The following is a 19,495-nucleotide window of genomic DNA, read 5'->3' on the forward strand; positions in this document are numbered from 1 at the left end:
AAAAAAAAAAAAAGAAAACAAAAGAAAATGAATTTCAAATAACCTATGGAAAAAAAAGCAAAAAATACAAAACATCGAGACAATCTAAAAATTTAAGTGGTTTACTGGTATACTCTGACAGTTTTACTGAGTAAGAGATAAGATTCAAGAAGAGATAAAATAGGTAAGCTATTTAGGGAGAAATGCTGTCAGAAAACTCTTTACTTTCCAAGTGCTTATAGCACATGGCATTGTGCAAAAACATTTATATTCATAATCTCCCCTTAGTGTATTTGTTTTTATTTTTGTTTTTTTGAGATGGAGTCTCACTCTGTCAACCAGGCTGGAGTGCAGTGGCACAATCTCGGCTCACTGCAACCTCTGCCTCCCAGGTTCAAGTGATTCTTCTGCCTCAGCCTCCGAAGTAGTTTGGATTACAGGCATGCACCACCACACCTGGCTAATTTTTGTATTTTTAGTAGAGACAGCGTTTTACCATGTTGGCCAGGCTGGTCTCGAAGTCCTAACCTCAGGTGATCTGCCCATATCAGCCTTGCAAAGTGCTGGGATTACAGGCCTGAGCCACTGGGCCCTGCCTGGCATATATTGTTGAATAGAAATAAAGAGTAAAATGCCAACAATCCATCCATTTTCCTCAAAAGTCAAAAGTAATGAAAAGTTGAATGTGAAAGCTAATGCAGTAATGGCAGCCAATTAATGTTTGTTTTGAAATTAGCCAGATAAGAATAAATTAATCCAAAAGATTCTAACTATTAGTTTCAGAATATTTGATTCATATCATTAATTACATCATATAGGCAAGATGCATGTGGCAACATACTTGTTGCCATATACTCTGTATTCAAAGAAGGGAATGAGATAAAATGACATCTATTAGCTGAGAAATTCCAAGTAATTCAAGCAAGTACACTTATGCCCTCCTCTGTAAATGTTCTTTTCAACAATTAATAATGCCTTTGAAACATTTTCCCCCCTGCCACAACCCTTGACATTTTTTTTAAAAGAAGGTCACATGTCTTGCTAGTTTACCAAGTTACATAACCTCTCTAAGCTTCAGTTACCTCCCCTATAAAATGAAATAATATTAATACACCTACACAGATTATTGTGAACATTAAATAATTTCATAAATTATGTTAATCTTCACCACAGTGTCTGACACATAGTAGGGCTCAATATATGTGTCAGCTAATATCATGTTAATTCAGATATATTAATCATAATTAATTATAACCAGCATTATATATTAATAGAATAATATCCTATTAATAACATAAATATTAAATATTTAACTACACAATGAGATAGATATTATCATTCCCGTTCGGTAGTTGAGGAAACTGAGGCAAAAAGGGGTTAAATGCCTTGTCCAGACAATTTGGTGCTCGCACTCACAGATATATCTATTAGGATATCTTGTTTCCTGTGTGACAGTCTTAATAAATTAGGATTAAAAATATTTTATAGTTTTCAACAGTTTTATGTTAAAGAATGAGATCAATTGCCTAAAGACACTGAGTGAAAAGAATCATGGAGTCTATTCAACTGGGGGTCAGGCTGCCCTTCTATAAAATTTGATCCTTCCCCTAGAAAAGAAGCGGGTAATGGAGAGAGGATGAAAACAAGAAAAAGAATCTGAGAGAGTCAGAAAAAGACACCACAGAGAGCTCAGGAGCAAAGAAACAGGCATGTGGGTGATAACTGAAGGGGAGGTGAGAATTGGGAGCAGCAGTGAGAGACACAAGGTTCTTGCCTTTTTAGTAGAAAAGGTAAATAAACAAAGGGTTTCCGAAAAGAACTAGAGAAGAACTTACCCTGGAGATACTAAAAATAATAATAATAACCTTACTATAACCATTTTTTACAACATTTTACATATATTTATTACATATTCATCTTTGATGCCTTCCCAACTCATTTGGCCACCGCAATCACTTAAGGATAAAGGAGAAACAAGCTGGAATCCATACTTGATGTGGCATCTGCATCTTCTCCATGTAGAAGCTTCTTAAGTTTCTTACTAACCAGATCCAATAAAGTAACTGATGTCTACACAAAAACAGGTATTTTCAAATATTTAATATGATTTTTTTCTAGCCAGGATTTCAACATAGAAAGAAAAAAAAAATCTCAATATTTTTGACCAATGAGTGGAGGGAAAGGATTGTAGATGAGTGGAAAGGGTGGGTGGCAAAAGGCCTCTGAATTATGAATTCTTGAAAATTTTTTAGCACTCTTAAAATCTTATTTTCTGCTTTCATGTATGTACTATATTTAAAATTAGGCTAACTCATCAATAGTGAAATGTTCTATAACAATAAAAATTATTTATACTTCAATTACAGTATTTATTTAAATAACCTTACATTGTAATTACATAGTCCCTAGGTAAATAGCAGCTCTAAAATACATTAAAATTATTCTCTTAAAATAGAAAAATGATCAGGTGTGGTGGCTGATACCTGTAATCCCAGCACTTTGGGATGCTAAACAGGAAGATCACTTGAGTCCAGAAGTTCGAGACCAGTCTGGGCAACAGAGCAAGATCTTGTCCCTAATAACAGCATCAAAAACCTCCAAACAAACAAAATAGGTCTATATTCCTTTTCCAATTTGGGTATACTAACGGTAATCCAAGGCTACTACGCATATCTGGAGAATAATCCCTTGACTAATACTGTTGCAGAGGGCATGCCCTATCCCTACCAATCCCGAAGCTCACTTCTAGATAGCTCCTTCATCGGGCTCACCAGCTACCTTTTCATTAGCTTCTATTTGTCCTGCCACTTTCCAGCCATGATACTGTCCCCATTAATTCAATCTGTCATTCAATAAAAATTGAGCAAGTGATTTCTATGTGCCAGGTACTGTTATAGGTGATGAATGAGTAGATCAAGTTCCCAAATTTATGGGAAGTTACATTCTCGTAGGAGAGAAAGACAATTTAACAAAAAAGTTGGCAAATACATATACTTTCAGGTAGTGATAAGCACCACTATGAAAACATAAAGCAGAGTAAGAGGCTAGAGTGAAAGCAGTGGCCAAAGGTAGACAGCAAAGGGAAAGCCCTGTAACAGGAAGAAGCCTGGCATGTTTGAGAGCCCCCATCATAAATATCCCCACCTCAGCCTCCCTGAAATACACCAGCCTCTAATCTCTAGAAACCAACCACCAGGGCCCTTCTCCCTGCTTCCTGATTCCCATACCCCTACTTCCTCCAGCCCATGTCAAATTCCTTTTCTCCCTTTGTGGTCTGCTACAAAATTTGAACCAGTATGTTTCTTTTCTTTTCTTTTCTTTTTTTGAGATGGAGTTTCACGCTGTCACCCAGGCTGGAGTGCAGTGGCACAATCTTTGCTCACTGCAACCTCCACTTCCCAGGTTCAAGCGATTCTCCTGCCTCAGCCTCCCAAGTAGCTGGAATTACAGGTGCCTGCCAGCAAGCCCGGCTACTTTTTGTATTTTCAGCAGAGACAGTGTTTCGCCATGTTGGCCAGGCTAGTCTCAAACTCCTGACCTCCAGTGATCCACCTGCCTCGGCCTCCCAAAATGCTGGGATTACAGGCATGAGTCATAGCACCTTGCTCAAAACAGTATGTTTCTTTATGACACTGCTAGTTTTCACATGAAGGGGGAGGTAGGAAGATGAAAAGACAATCCTTCCTAATGTCTGTACCATGTGTAGGAAAGAGGCAGATTCATTTATGTAGAGGAGAGGGTAGAGTGAGAAAGAAGAAAGCAGAGAGGCTGAGTAATATGGAAGAGGAGAGAAGAGAGGAAGTATTCTTTCTAAATTGCTAGTTGAAATCTAGGACCCATTTTAGCAGGTAAACTACGTATGAGAAAAACTACATATAAGAATTTTAGTTTAGTGACTGTCACATTAAATATTTACATAACATGAATTCAAAATTCATAAATGAAACATTTTAATGTTTAACGTTAATGGGGACTGCCTCTATTGTATATACTTAGTACCACCTTTTTCTTGTAAATAATAGAAAAAAAGTTCAGTTAAGGTCAACAGAACTATTACAAAATTTGGATCAATATGTTTCATTATTACATAAGACAAAAATTTGTTTTTAAATAAAATGGGATCTTGCAATGTTGCCCAGGCTAGTTGCAAACTCCTGGGCTCAAGTCATCCCACTTCAGCCTCCAGAGTAGCTGGGATTAAAGGCATGTGTCACTGTGCCCAGCCAGACACATTTTTAAGCCAGAAAAGAGAAGAAAGAAAATTCTTTAGAGAGGTTTTGAAGAAATAACACCTTTAAATGTATTCATACTATTGTCTGGTACTGAAATATAATAGTGAGGCTAAAAATTTTTCAAAAACATTTCAAAATATAGTAAGAATATGACCATGTTTTACTAATGCTACTGCCACTCCTGGGTGTTTTGTTTTGTTTTGAGACAGGGTCTCTGACTCTATCACCCAGGCTGGAGTGCAATGGCACCATCACAGCTCACTGCAGCCTCAACCTCAAAGGCTAAATTGACCCTCTCACCTCAGCCTTCCTGGTAGCTGGGACCACAGTTGTGTGTCACAGCGCCTGGCTAATATATATATATATATATTTTTTTTTTGTATAGACGAGGTTTTGCCATGTTGCCCGGGCTGGTCTCAAACTCCTAGGCTCAAGTGATCCACCCACATCAGCCTTCCAAAGTGCTGGGATTACAAGCGTGAGCCACTGTGCCCAGCTAACAAAATAGTTTTAAGTCTGTTTCCTATTCTTTCATGGGTATGGGGAGTCAGCATTTCCTTAAACTTTGCACATTATACTTAGTAAATTATTTACTAAGAAGTGAATGATTTGCTTTTTTGTTTGACACAAATAGCTCAGGAATAAATGTGCCCAGGTAAAATGCCAGAGATACCTTAAAGAGCTCAGAGTGATACTCCAGTAGAAACCAGACCAGTTGTTCTGCCTGCACTTTTAATAATGATTTGGTTTGCAAAACTGATTTGGCAAGAGTTTTCAGGACCACTGTTTTGTTATCATACTGTAAACAGAAAGGTTAACATTAGCATAAATGGTTTTTAAAGAAAAAAATAGCAAAAAGATGGTAAAATTTACTGCAAAAATTTTCACCTGTTTTTGCAACTTGTAGGCATTGGGCTGTGATGCCACAGCCATAAAAATAAGTAGCCGTCATAAGTCTTCTCTAATGTTCAGTGACAACAATCTTAGATACAGTTGTACAGCTTCAAGTGCTTTTGCTTTTTTCTCATTTTCTGTTACATGGGTTACAAAGTAAACAAAGCATGGGATAAAAAATGGAGAGTATAGTAAGTATTTACTTAGTAGTCAATTAAAATGCTACAATGTTGTATTGGTTTACAAGTTCTTTTCTACACTTAAAAATTTTTTATTATGGAATATTTTAAATGCATAGGAAATTATCTATATAATTCTATGTAATATCCAATGTAACTACACCCAGAATTATCAAACAGTATTTTGTTTTTAACCTGAAATTATATGGCCACTTACATAGCTAAAAAATAACATATTATGTCACTCAATTTTTATTTTGCTAAAGGTCACCAAATTAATAACTCAGAAATTAGTATTTCTAGGTACCTCAGTTCTTAAATCCTTGTACTATATCATATTTCTTATAATGTCCCTGTGATATCCCTATGATGTACTGCCTTAGATTTACACCCTATACTATATTAGTTACATTTGATAATACAATTTAAAAGGTAAGCAATAGTAGTGACGTAAAAAAAAAAAAGACTCCTTGAAGTACCTTAACGTCATAGAAGAAAAATATTAAAATGTAATACTCATATAGTATACACAATTCTCTACTTCAACTTGTATACTTCATTACACTGAAAATTAAAGTATAAAGATCCTGTCTTACCTAAAAGTTCAATAATTCCTGAATGAATATCAAGATACTCATCAGTTGAGTTTGTGTCCTTTGTAGGGACATGGATGAACCTGGAAACCATCATTCTCAGCAAACTGACAGAAGAGCAGAAGATCAAACACCGCATGTTCTCACTCATAGGTGGGTGTTGAACAATGAGAACACATGGACACAGGGAGGGGGGCACTACACCCTGGGGTCAGTTGGGGGGAAATAGGGGAGGGACGGTGGGGGGTGGGGAGTTGGGGAGAGATAGCAAGGGGAGAGATGCCAGATGTAGGTGACGGGGAGGAAGGCAGCAAATCAGACTGCCACGTGTATACCTATGCAACAATCTTGCATGTTCTTCACATGTACCCCAAAACCTAAAATGCAATAAAATAAATAAATGGAAAAAAAAAGATTCTGAATTAATGAGGCAGGGATGTTAGTCTTGTTGGATTAACTGCATTGCTATGGTAGGGCAAGAGTCTAAAACTCAAATGTTTACAGGGCCAGGCCACTAAAGTTAATGAATGAAGTAGGCTGCATGACACAGTTGGAAGTGGTGGGGGGACTATGGTAAACTGGATATTTTACAATTCTAAAAACTGTATTCAACTGGATGAAACATGTCTGTGAGCTGAATCTATTCTTTGGGCCACCTGTTTGCCTGCTGTGACAGAAAGTAAAGCACATCTTGCTAACATGAACTAACTACTGAGTATTCAATGTGTCCTATGTTCCAGGAGCCATACTTGGAAGCTCTTCATATTGAGCTGATTACAACTCAGAATGGTGCTGTCAAATAGATATTATTGGCTCTGTTTTGACAGATAGGGAACCTGGGATTGGAAAAATTAAGTTAAAGAGCCCAAGTTTACATGGTTAAGTACACAGCAGAACTGAAATGTCAGTCCAGGCTTAACTGAATACATGGCTCATGGTGTCTGTACATCAGGGGTCTCAACTGGAACACTAGTAACAATGGGTGTCTCACACTTTATTGCAGTGTCAAGGACAATGGTACAAGTTGTTTTATTTGTTCTGTGTCGCTGATACTGCTTCAGAACAGATTCCCGGGAAAGTGGAAGCCTTGCTGAATAAAGAAGAAACACCACTGCCCCCCCCCCAAAAAAAAGATACTCATCAGTTAATAGGCACGCTCTCTCTTGTGTATAGTATTTTGCTATGACATCAAAGAGTATCTTCCTCTGAATGTTCAATCTTGTCTCTTCATTTCTGTTTTGCATTAACTGCTGACTAGCTGCAACTATCAACTGGTCAGGGAAATACTCCAAGCATTCAATTGCTGCATTAAGCCAGTTATCAATCCTGGAGGGAAAATGCAAACCAAAATAAATCAATGGTTAACATTTCCATTTAACTACATGCACTGTCAGATAAAACATGATAAAATCTGGCTAATTTAAGCTAGATAAATCTAAAGAAGAAATTATTTTTTGAGAGAAGCATTTCAATACATTTCAATGGATGAGCGAAGGACTATAAGAGAATGGCTGTATTCCTTACTGAACACCACCACACACCTTTATGGACCTTTATTTTCACAAAGTTAAAATAATTTTTAGTGAACACTTTATTATTTATTTCTAATTTTGTTAGTAGTTCTCTTCCCTTTTCCTACTCCAATGAGATGCATATGGTTCTATTATTATTTGAAAATAAGATACCAAATATTTCCCCAACCTAGATGTATTGTTTACCTCACCACACATTGTTTTACCTTTCTTATTTGCCCACCCCAGTAAGATAAGAAATTTAAGGTCCTGTCACTACCCCGCCGTCCGGTGACTCCTTTGGAAGGCCTTTTTTTCTCCGTTTTCCATATCTGCTGCCCTCCCAACCCCTAGGTTTTGCCAACAGAGATTAGAATTTATTATAATTTCCCTTAATAGTATGTCCCCTTTTTTGACTTTTTTTTTTTTTTTTTTTTCCTGAGATAGGAAAAAAATTGCTCTGTTGCCCAGGTTGGAGTGCAGTGGCATGATCTTGGCTCACTATAAACTCCGCCTCCTGGACTAAAAAGCAATCCTCTCACTTTAGTCCCCCAGGTGTGTACCATCACACCTGGCTAATTTTTGTATTTTTTATAGAGACAGGGTTTTGCTATGGTTGCTCAGGCTGGTCTCAAACTTCTAGACTCAAGCAATCCACCAGCCTTGGGCTTCCAAAGTGCTAGGATTTTAGGTGTGGACCCCTGTGCCTGGCCTGAATTCTTCACAATCCTCAAATATCTTTCCTGACTCATTCCCTCTGCCTTTCCTCCCTCCCTCCCTCCAACACCTCCCTCCCTCCCTTCATCCCTTCCTTCCTTGAGACAGGTTCTTGCTATGTCACCCAGCTACAGTGCAGTGACACAGTCATAGATCACTGTAACCTCCAGCTCCTGGGCTCAAGTGATCCTTTCCCCTCAGCTTCTTGAGCAACTAGGACTACAGACATGTGCTGTCATGCCTAGCTAATTTTTAATTTTTTTTTTAAGAGACAGGGTCTCACTATGTTTCCCATGCTTGTCTTGAATTCCTAGCCTAAAGCAATTTTCTCACCTTAGCATCCCAAGTTGCTGGGATTACAGGCCCTTTGGCCCTTCTTTCCTTTTTTTTCTCCTGACAGATGCCTAATATACATCTTGCCTAATATGTGTGATTCATTATCTTCTAGATCCTAGTATTGCAGATGAAAGGCTAATGACAGTTTGATTGCTTTTCTCTTACAGAAAACCTGCCCTTTCTGCCTTTTTAAAGGCAGACCAGCTGCTGTGAGTTTCCTGCAGAGGCACCTGCAGAAATCCTGTTTCTTTTTTGGTGTCCCTGTACTATCCCTGACTCAAGGCCAGGAAGACAGCCCTTTGTTTGGGTCTTTCTTGGCCTATTGTGAATAAGAGAAATCTGCCATGTGCAAACAACACCACAATTGACTAAGAGGGTCCAGAGGTCTCTGATCACTAACCTCTTCACAAGATCTGAAGTTTTCTGGTCCTCAGCCTTGGTGTCTAACCTTCTTGTTTGGCTTACATGGGAAGAAGCACTGTATCAGTTCTCTCTGCTGGAATCCCAACAGTACTCAAGGTCTAATACCTATAGTTGCCAGCAGCTGCTTTATTCAGAAGTGAGAAATTGCTTTGAGTTGGGAGTAAAAGGGAAAGGAGTCTCATTCAGGGTTCCCTGAATCTATTATCTACAAATTAGGCTTATTTTATGATAGGGCTAATCTCTTTGGACTATAATTTTTTCTTTCACGTATATCATGTGGACTATGTATTCTTTCAGGGCAGGGAAAAATAAGCTGGTAGAAACTGGGATGGTCATAAAATGGAAATGACAGAATTTTGGATGGTGTAGGGAGAAGACAATTGACATATAAATGAATTCATATGAACCAAACCACTCCGACTTCCAATGATCTTCTTATAGGTCATGACCAATGGCTTTCTTTGTTAGATCAAGTGAGAATTCATAGTGATAATTTATAAAAGAGAGATGGTATCAGCTTATGACATGAATATTTGCTCACATCTTAAAATACAAAGGGCAAATATGTGAAAAAACTTTAATTATAAATTATTTGACAATAAAAATAGTCACTCGCGTAGACATAAGCTTGGAATAAGTTCTCTGTCTAGGCAAGTGTTAGCGATAACAAGATTTTCCTCTTTGTTTAATTGAAGATTTTGTGTTTTAACTGGAGGCTCCAAAACATTTTCCAAGAATGGAAGGTGAATCAATTGAAGAATACATAATAATGTTTGTTCTTTCCAAACATCTTGTATAACTTAAAAAGGAAAGTAATGCAACAATCAAGGTTGGTAAGTAAAACATACACATTCAATAAATATTGTAAAATCTTTCTATTTCTAAAGAATACAAAAGCAAAATTATGCCGGGCAAGGTGGCTCAGGCCTGTAATCCCAGCACTTTGAAAGACTCAGGTGGGTGGGTCACCTGAGGTCAGGAGTTTGAGACCAGCCTGGCCAACATGGTAAAACCCCGTCTCTACTAAAAATACAAAAATTAGCTGAGTGTGGTGGCGCACACCTGTAAAGCCACCTACTCGGGAGGCTGGGGCAGGGGAATCACTTGAACCTGGGAGGCAGAGGTTGCAGTAAGCTGAGATTGCCCCACTGAACTCCAGCCTGGGCAACAGAGCAAGACTCCATCTCAAAAAAAGAAAAAAGAAAAACAAGTTCAGTAGTGATATGGTGGGTTAATTTAATGCTTAGATAATTTACATTTGTTATATTATAATTTTTCAAGATTAATCTTAAACATCAGAGTTATGAGCCATATTAATTTTATTTTCTGTTATGCTGATTATAAAGATGTGTTATCTATCTCTTAAGACCAACATTAGGTTAATTCCAAATATAATAAAAATTACTAGTCATGCTTATAACTTCTATTATACATCTAAGAGAATATGAGATTACTAATTATTTATCTATTTATAGCACCACAGACCATTGTAGTTCATTGTTTTTAAACTAAAATACAGTATTAGGTTAATTTTATCTTGAGTTTCCAGTCATTCCTGTTACATTTTTCATCACCCTAACCATCAGATCATAATTAATCTTTTGTTTTTCCTTTATTTTTATTATTACTTTATTTATTTGAGACAGAGTCTCACTCTGCCCAGGCTGAAGTGCAGTGGTGCAATCTCAGTTTACTGCAACGTCCACCTCCCCTGCTGAAGTGATTCTCCTGCCTCAGCCTCTTGAGCAACTCTTGTAGCTAGTAGCTACAAGCATGCACCACCATGCTGGACTAATTTTTGTATTTTTAGTAGAGATGGGGTTTCACCAAATTGGCCAGGCTGGTCTCGAACTCCTGACCTCAAGTGATCTGCCAGCCTTGGCCTTCCAAAGTGCTGGGATTACAGGTGTGAGCCACCGCACCTGGCCTGTTTTTATTTTGTAAGACTAGTCAAGTGAAGCAGTGGGACTGGAGAAGGAAAAAAGAAGTCTGTAACTGGCTGTGATCAATTAGTTGTAAACACCATTGCACTCTGACCAGCCTGGTTTTCCTTTAATTTAACAGAATTACAAAAGCAACAGTTACAGTAAGTCTCTTGCAGAGCTCCCAAGCCAGTGGCCTGTGAACTAAATTTGGCCTGTGAACTAAATTTGGCCCAGAGCCATGATTTGCTTGGTTATAAAGTACTCTGAAGAAAACATATACAAATAAGAGATTTCATGTGAAATTCTAAAATAGATAGATAGATAGATAGATAGGCAGACAGACAGACAGACAGATAGGGTCTTGTTCTGTCATCCAGGCTGAAGTGCCATAACATGAACATAGCTCACTGCAGCCTCAAACTCCTGTTCTAAGTGCCAGGGACATAAAGGTAACCAAAACAAGCAAACATAAAACAAAAACAGGATGCCACACAAAAGGAAATTCTGAGAACTTAAAAGTGCTTTTAGGAAAAAGTAAAAAAAGAAGAAAAAAAGGAAAAGTGCTTTTAGGTATCAATAAGAAAACTGGAGGATAAATTTGAAGATACTTCCTATTAGGTAAAACAAACCAAAAACAAAAAACAAAAATACGAACAATAAGAGAGAAAAATATACATAAATTAGAGAACTAGTTAAGAAGGTCCAGTACCTGAATAAGAGATTGGAATTAGAAAAGACAGAGTTAGGGAGAAATGGGGAAAATCTCCCAAGAAATTTAAAAAAAAGTATAGATTACAACAGCCCAGTAAGTAAAAACAGATTTACCTCAAAGCATATTACTTTGGAATTTCAGAAAGCAGCCAGGCACAGTAGCTCACGCCTGTAATCCCAGCACTTTGGGAGGTCGGGGTGGGCAGATCACCTGAGGTTGGGAGTTCAAGACCAGCCTGAGCAACATGGAGGAACTCCGTCTTTACTAAAAATACAAAAATTAGCCAGCGTGGTGGTGCATGCCTGTTAGTTCCAGCTACTAAGGAGGCTGAGGCAGGAGAATTGCTTGAATTTGGAGGCGGAGGTTGCAGTGAGCCAAGATCACGCCACTGCACTCCAGCCTGGGCAAGAAGAATGAAACTCCCCATCTCAAAAAAAANAAAAAAAAAAAAAAAAAAAAAAAAAAAAAAAAAAAAAAAAAAAAAAAAAAAAAAAAAAAAAAAAAAAAAAAAAAAAAGAATTTCAGAAAGCATGGGATAAAACGAAGACTCTAAGTTTAGGAATAGAGATGGGGAACAAATCAGATACATAGTATCATTAATCAGAAAGGCTTTAGTCTTTTTTTTCTTCATAGCCAACTGCAACACTTTAGTCTTTGCAATACCAACAAAAGAAGCTAGAAGGCAATGGGGAAAAATCTTTAAAATTATTTGGGAAATTATTTCCAGCCTAGAATTCTGTCAGTCAAATAAGAGGCTAGAATGAAGAAAATTTCAGAAATGCAAACACATAAATTTTTCTCAGACCAGGTGTGGTGGTTCATGCCTGTAATCCCAGCACTTTGGGAGATTATGGTGGACAGACTGCTTGAGGCCAAGAGTTTGAGACCAGCCTGGCCAACATGGTGAAACCCTGTCTCTACCAAAAATACAAAAATTAGCCGTGTGTGTTGGTATGTGCCTGTAACCCCAGCTACTCGGAAGGCTGAGGCATGAGAATTGCTTGAACCCAGGAGGCAGAGGTTGTAGTGAGCCAAGATCACGCCATTGCACTCCAGCCTAGGCAACAGAGCAAAATTCTGTCTGGAAAAAAAAAATATCTATATCTATATCTATATCTATATCTATATCTATCTATCTATATAGATATATATATATATCTCCCACGTACCCTTTCTCAGGAAACTACTAGAAAATGTGTGCCATTAAAATGAGCAGTAAACAAGAAAAGGCACAGAAGACGGGACGTAGGAGATCCGACATAAGAGAGAGGCAAAGGTAATCCCCATGATCATGGTGAAGGGAGATCCCAGGATGACAACCATGCACCAAACATAGAGGTCAGCCAGCCAATGATTGACACGTGATAAATCTTGTGAAGGGGATTTCTCTAAGAAGATGAAACTGATAAAATACCTGATACACCTGGGCATCCCGGCAGGTGATTTGGATAAGTGTTGGAGCATTTGTAGGTGAAAATGTGTATGACTGTAAAAAGCTAAGCAAAACAGACAACAAAAATATATTTGCTCTAAAGAAAAAATGTAAAGAAAAAGGAATAATATACATTTTTGGTTTTAGCAATAGATGGTTTATTATATATCTCAACTCTAAAAAGCACTTATGGCCAAAATAATGTAAACATGCCGTATTGCTCTAATCAAAGTAATCTAATTATATTAAAAGATAATGGCATGAGGAAGTAGTTGTAAGGTAGATGCAAGGAGGGAAAGATACATAAATCCCCATTTTCCCTTTTAGAAAATTAATGGATGTGCCTAAAGCTGAAAAATCATAAAGTAACCATGCAAGCATGCTATTTATAGATATTAATTGTAAATGGCTGTGTCTGGGGAGGAGGGAATGAAAGGGAAGGGAATTGCTATTTTTTTGTAACAAACTGGTACAGCTATTTAAAAGGTTATATTATGTGCATGTATAATAAGGATAAGGATAATACTTTTAAAAACCCCATTAGAGTGCCAGCTTTCATTCTCTCCCATGTCTTTTTTTTTTTAAACAACAACAACAACAACAACATGATTCTTCTGATTTGGTTTCCCTGACCATAAAATGCTGCTCAGGAAGCTGAGGTGGCTAGATCACTTGAGCTGGGGAGGTCAAGGCTGCAGTGAGCTGTGACCGCGCCACTGCAATCCAGTCTGGGCAACAGAGTGAGACCCTGTCTCAATTAAAAACAAAAACAGTTGGCCAGGTGCAGTGGCTCCCACCTGTAATCCCAGAACTTTGCGAGGCCAAGGTGGGTAAATCACCTGAGGTGGGGAGTTTGAGACCAGCCTGACCAACATGGATAACCCCGTCTCTACTCAAAATACAAAATTAGCCGAGCCTGGTGGCATATGCCTGTAATCCCAGCTACTTGGGAAGCTGAGGCAGGAGAATCGCTTGAACCCAGGAGGCAGAGGTTGCGATGGGCCAAGATCATGCCATTGCACTCCAGCCTGGGCAACAAGAGTGAAACTCTGTCTCAAAAAAAAAAAAAGCAAGTTTTACCCTTCACTTTACAGGCTACTATGAGATCATGGATAATAAATACAAAATGCATAACAAACTGCTTAGCACAGAGAAAGGTCCAATACAAGTTGAAATTATTATTATTACCTATAATTTTTTTATTTGAGATGGAGTTTCACTCTTGTTGCCTAGGCTGGAGTGCAAGGGTGCAATCTCCATTTACCGCAAACCCTGCCTCTGGGGTTCAAGCAATTCCTGTGCCTCAGCCTCCCAAGTAGCTGGGATTATAGGCATGCACCACAACATCTGGGTAATTTTTGTATTTTTAGTAGAGATGGGATTTCATCATGTTGGCCAGGCTGGTCTTGAACTCTGGACCTCAGGTGATCCACCCGCCTTGGCCTCCCAAAGTGCTGGGATTACAGGTGTAAGCCACTGTGCCCTGGCCTTTACTGATATATTATATCCACTTTTAGTTAGGAATTTCTAGAGGTACCTCATGACCTCAAGGAAAAATAATGGGAAAAGTTATTTTTTCATTTGTAATAAATAAAAACTGTACTTTTGGGGGGCCCTTCTGCTTGTCCTCTAAATATCAGTCTTCCTCAGCTTTCTTTTATGCCCAGGCACAGTGTAAGAGAACTCATCTCTACTAATAATACAAAAAAAAAGTTAGCTGTGCATGGTGGCACATGCCTGTAGTCCCAGCTGCTTGGGAGGCTGAGGCACAAGAATCGCTTGAACCAGAGAGGCAGAGGTTGCAATGAGCCGAGATCACACCACTGCACTTCCACCTGGGCGACAAGAGTGAAACTGTCTCAATGGCTGGCCACAGTGGCTCATGCCTGTAATCCCAGCACTTTGGGAGGCCAAGGTGGGCCGATCACTTGAGTCAAGAGTTCAAGACCAGCCTGACCAACATGGTGAAAACCCGTGTCTACTAAAATACAAAAATTAGCCAGGTGTGGTGATGAGCACCTGTAGTCCCAGCTACTCGGGAGGCTGAAGCAGAAGAATCGCTTGAAACTGGGAGGCAGAAGTTGCAGCAAGCTGAGATTGTGCCACTGCACTCCAGCCTGGGCAACAAGCAAGACTCTGTCTCAAAAACTAACTAAATAAATAAATAAAAGGGTTTTCTTCTAGCTCTTCTTCTCATTCTACACCCTTTCTTTGGGCACCCTGTATTTCCCTTAACATGCCAATGTTCACTATTGTTGAGAAATCATAATCCTCCAGTGTGCAAGTCACGGCTAGTCTTGCTTCTGTCATGGTTTGACCAAATGGAGTAAAGGGCTATTAATGAATTAACGGTTAATTAATAGTTAACTATTGTTGATAAATCATACTCCTCCAATGTGCAAGTCATGGCTAGTCTTGCTTCTGTCATGGTTTGACCAAATGGAGTAAAGGGCCATTAATGAATTTTGTATATATCTCTCCTAACTACCCTGGCTATGGGGCTCTTTTCTTCTGCCATTAGTGACACTTTAAGGAGAAAAACACAAGTAGAGGAAGTAAAATAGTAAAGAGGAGTGGTGCAACAGGTAGTTGAGCTAGTTTCTTCTGAGAAAGGGAAGGAGCAGGAAGATGTTTGGGAGGAGTTTATACAGTGGACAAAGGATACACTCATAAGAAGATGGTTTTATAGTACAAATACTAAGGACTGCGGTGAGTCTGTATGTTTTCTCTTGTGGTACAGACTATATCACTTCCAGTTAATCTGGTCAGGGTCATTGTAAAAAATGAATTAAGTGTTACTAGATGTATATTGCCTCACCTGCTGTATCTGATGTAATTGCTGTTCAGAAGGAAACTCTTACAGGGAAGAGAAGCAGGGAGTCAGTACACTTATACACTACCTAAATCACATTTAAAACGTCAGTTCTTGGAAACAGTAAAAATATTAGTGGTTGCCTGGGGTTAGAGAGAAGGGAGGAATGAGTAGGTGAAGCACAGAGAATTTTTAGGGCAGCAAAACTATTCTTTATGATACTATAATGGCAGACATATCTCATCAAAAATTTGTATAAACCCATAGAATGTATAATACCAAGACTGAGCCTTAATGTAAACTATGGGCTTTGGGTGATAATGATGTATTAATGTAGATGCATTGATTATAACAATGTACCATTTGGGAGCAGGATGTTGATAATGGGGAAGGTTGTGTGTGAGTGGAGACAAGGGGTATGTGGGAACTGTACTTTCTGCTGTATTTTGCTGTGGACTTGAAACTGCTAGCAAGAACCTATTTTTTAAAAGTTAGCTCTTCCTTACCAAGTTATGAAAAAAATAATGAAAATAAATTACCTTCTTTTGAAAGCCGGAGAAAAGGTTTCTGAACTGTGATATTTGGACACAAAGCTGGATTCCCATCTATTGCATGAATAAGTTCCTCAGTTCTTTCCTCACCAATCTCTTGTGCTAGATGATCTGAAATCATTTCATATTCTGGTCTGTGAAAAAATAATACATGACTCTTTTCATTATATACAAGACCAAAATTTCAAATACACATTTAAATTAATGTATTAAAATTTATTCATACATTATCTATTTCCAAAAAGGATTTCAGGCAGCTTACAATAAAAGATGCAAATAATTCATTTAATAGACTATCACCAAAAGAGGATAAATTAGAATTCTAAATAAAGAAAAAAAGCATATGTGTTAATTCTAAGGTTAACATAGTTGCTATCATGGAATAGAAAATTTTTGTTCTGAGTTTCCAGAAAATCTTGGCTTTTAGTATGTTGGCTAAGTCATTTTTCAAAATTAGAAAGCATATCAATTCCTTAGAAAACATAGTTTTTTTCTGGTATAAATTCTGAAAAATTTATTTGATAATGTCTTCAACAACTAAGCAAAACAGAAAACAAAAACGTATTTGCTCTAAGGAAAACAAAAGGTTGTAAAGGAAAAGGAATAATATATATTTTTGGTTACAGCAGCAGATGCTGCTATATTGGAAACAGTAAAAACTACTGAGCTATGATTCACATGCCATAAAATTCGCCTTTTTTTTTTTTTTTTTTTTTNGAAAGATTCTGTGTCGCCTAGTTGGAGTGCAGTGGCACAATCTTGGCTAACTGCAACCTCTGCCTCCCAGGTTCAAATGATTCTCATGCCTCACTCAGTCTCTTGAGTAGCTAGGACTACAGGTGCCTGCCACCACACCCTGTTAACTTCTGTATTTTTAGTAAAAATGCGGTTTTGCTATATTGGCCAGGCTGGTCTCAAACTCCTGATCACAAGTGATCTGTTTGCCTCACCTCAGCATGGGCCACCCTGCCTGGCCAAAATTCACCCTTTTAAAGTGTGTAACTCAGTGTTTTCTAGTACATTCACAAAGTTATGCAGCCATCACTATAATCTAATTCCAGACTATTGCATCATTCCAGTTTTAGAGGAAATGCATAAATGGATTAATTTTTACATGGATATTTCTTTTATTGGCTTCTGAAAAAAACAAAGTAAGCATTTGAGTTTAGCTCAATATAGTTCTTCTAGGATATAAAGAAAATATATTACAGTATCTTAGGTAACACTAACCTTAAAGGTACTTTTGCTTTTATTTCATCAGTGAACTCATTCTCAGCATCCTTTTGTGTTTTGCAGTGAGCATAAGATGATTTATTGCCTAGAAATCTGTAGAGACTATTGTTGGAATCTTCAAATTCCAATTCCTTTTCATTTTTGAAAAGCTTCTTCATTCCTACTAGTTCAAATACTTTGTGATTCATTAAAACTTGGCAAAGATGAACTCCTTTAAGACGAGAGATGTCGTTGCTACTTAGGCACGTGTTTTGCATAAGATGACTTAAGACCACATCGACAGCATCAGAACCAGTAAAACAGTCTTTGTATGTTCTTAAATGATGCCTCCTTCTTTTCATTTCCACTTGGGCCTGAAGAGAGTGAATAATACCTTCCCACAGCTGAGAAGCTTGAAAAGGACCAGAGCATCCTGAAAAAAATTAAATATACATTTCTAACAAGTTTAGATCATACAAAAATATGCGAATTTTTCAGTTTTGACAACCTTTAGCTTGTTGAAGGCATATCTGCCGCTAATATCCTTCTTACATGTCATCTCACATCTCACATCTTACATTAGCTATAGTATATTTACTAAGTTGTACCATGTTGGTCTGCCAATAAACAGAGTAAACCTAGGAACTTGCTTTACAGATGTGAAATATATTATTATGTGAACTTATATACCCTTATTACATGGTTAACTACTAGCTATACTTAATCTTCAAGAATGTTATTTTAGGGCACATTTAAAAGGAATGCAAATGCATTTGAGTATTGATTATTACAGAGTTGTGGCTTCACCAAGCTCTTTGCCTTTTCTTTTTTCTTTTTGTCCTTTTGAACAATGGCAAGCTCTTCATTAGAGAGATCAAGGCAAGGAACTGAATAAACTAATGAATTATTTTTTATCGTTTAAACCAGCTGTTTAAAAAGTCCGCTGAGGCCAGCCACAGTGGCTCACGCCTGTCATCCCAGCACTTTGGGAAGCCAGGGAGGGGCGCGGATCACCTGAGGTCAGGAGTTCAAGCCCAGTCTGGCCAACATGGTGAGACCTCGTCTCTACTAAAAATAAAAAAATTAGCTGAGTATGGTGGCGCGTGCCTGTAATCCTAGTTACTCAGGAGGCTGAGGCAGGAGAATCTCTTGAACCTGGGAGGTGGAGGTTGTGGTGAGCAGAAATCGTGCCACTGCACTCCAGCCTTGGTGACAGAGCAAGACTACGTCTCAAAACAAAAAAAAAATTTGCTGAAAGATGAAACAGGGTCACATCCTTACTTGAGTTGAATACTTGAATATATCCCAATTATCTAAATTACAAAGCAAAACTACCAAATATTAGACTGGGCTCTAAAATGTGCTTCACTGTTGCTCTCGATTAAGGGGTTTAGATAAAGATGTGCCTTATCTTACATGGACATATTGCATAATGAAAAAAAAAGTGTGCCTTATCACATGCTGAATTTACTCTCCAAATAAGAGAAAAAAATTAAATATGGGCACAAAAAAAGAAAAAATTGCTGAGAAATAATGAAAACCTATAAACAAGAAAAATGTCCATTACTGGCCAGGTTCAGAGGCTCATACCTGTAATCCCAGCACTTTGGGAGGCTGAAGCAGGACGACTGCCTGAGCTCAGGACTTCGAGACCAGCTTGGGCAACACAGGGAGACTCTATAAAAAATACAAAAAATTAGCAGGGCACAGTGGCGTGCACCTTTAGTCCAGCTGCTCAGGGGGCTGAGGTGGGAGGATCACAAGCTGGGGAGGTCAAGGCTGCAGTGAGCTGTGACCACGCCACTGCACTCTAGTCTGGGCAACAGAGTGAGATCCTGTCTCAATTAAAAACAAAAACAGTTGGCCAGGTGCAGTGGCTCATGCCTGTAATCCCAGCACTTTGGGAGGCCACGGCAAATGGATCATCTGAGGTCAGGAGTTCAAGACCAAGCTGGCCAACATGGCGAAACCCCATCTCTACTAAAAA

General features: G+C 38.3%; 2 protein-coding genes across 2 annotated transcripts in view; both read right to left on the reverse strand.

The window, feature by feature from the left end:
- The window catches only part of DEPDC4 (DEP domain containing 4), a 20,257-nt gene extending 3,833 nt beyond the window's left edge, over nt 1-16,424 (reverse strand). The window contains 8 exon segments of the mRNA XM_037734170.1: nt 1,971-2,049; nt 4,885-5,010; nt 5,100-5,242; nt 5,881-5,917; nt 6,082; nt 7,015-7,203; nt 9,477-9,654; nt 16,285-16,424. Of these exon segments, the coding sequence (XP_037590098.1) occupies nt 1,971-2,049; nt 4,885-5,010; nt 5,100-5,242; nt 5,881-5,917; nt 6,082; nt 7,015-7,203; nt 9,477-9,654; nt 16,285-16,417 (886 nt within the window). The 5' untranslated portion in view covers nt 16,418-16,424.
- Nucleotides 16,425-17,419: 995 nt separating this feature from the next.
- The window catches only part of LOC119469141 (DEP domain-containing protein 4-like), a 4,287-nt gene continuing 2,211 nt past the window's right edge, over nt 17,420-19,495 (reverse strand). The window contains exon 2 of the mRNA XM_037734176.1: nt 17,420-17,942. Coding sequence (XP_037590104.1) covers nt 17,502-17,942 — 441 coding nt within the window. The 3' untranslated portion in view covers nt 17,420-17,501. The remainder of the gene's footprint in view (nt 17,943-19,495) is intronic.

This window comes from Cebus imitator, unplaced genomic scaffold (genome assembly GCF_001604975.1).
Source record: "Cebus imitator isolate Cc_AM_T3 unplaced genomic scaffold, Cebus_imitator-1.0 Scaffold18, whole genome shotgun sequence".
Taxonomy (NCBI): Eukaryota; Metazoa; Chordata; class Mammalia; order Primates; family Cebidae; genus Cebus; species Cebus imitator.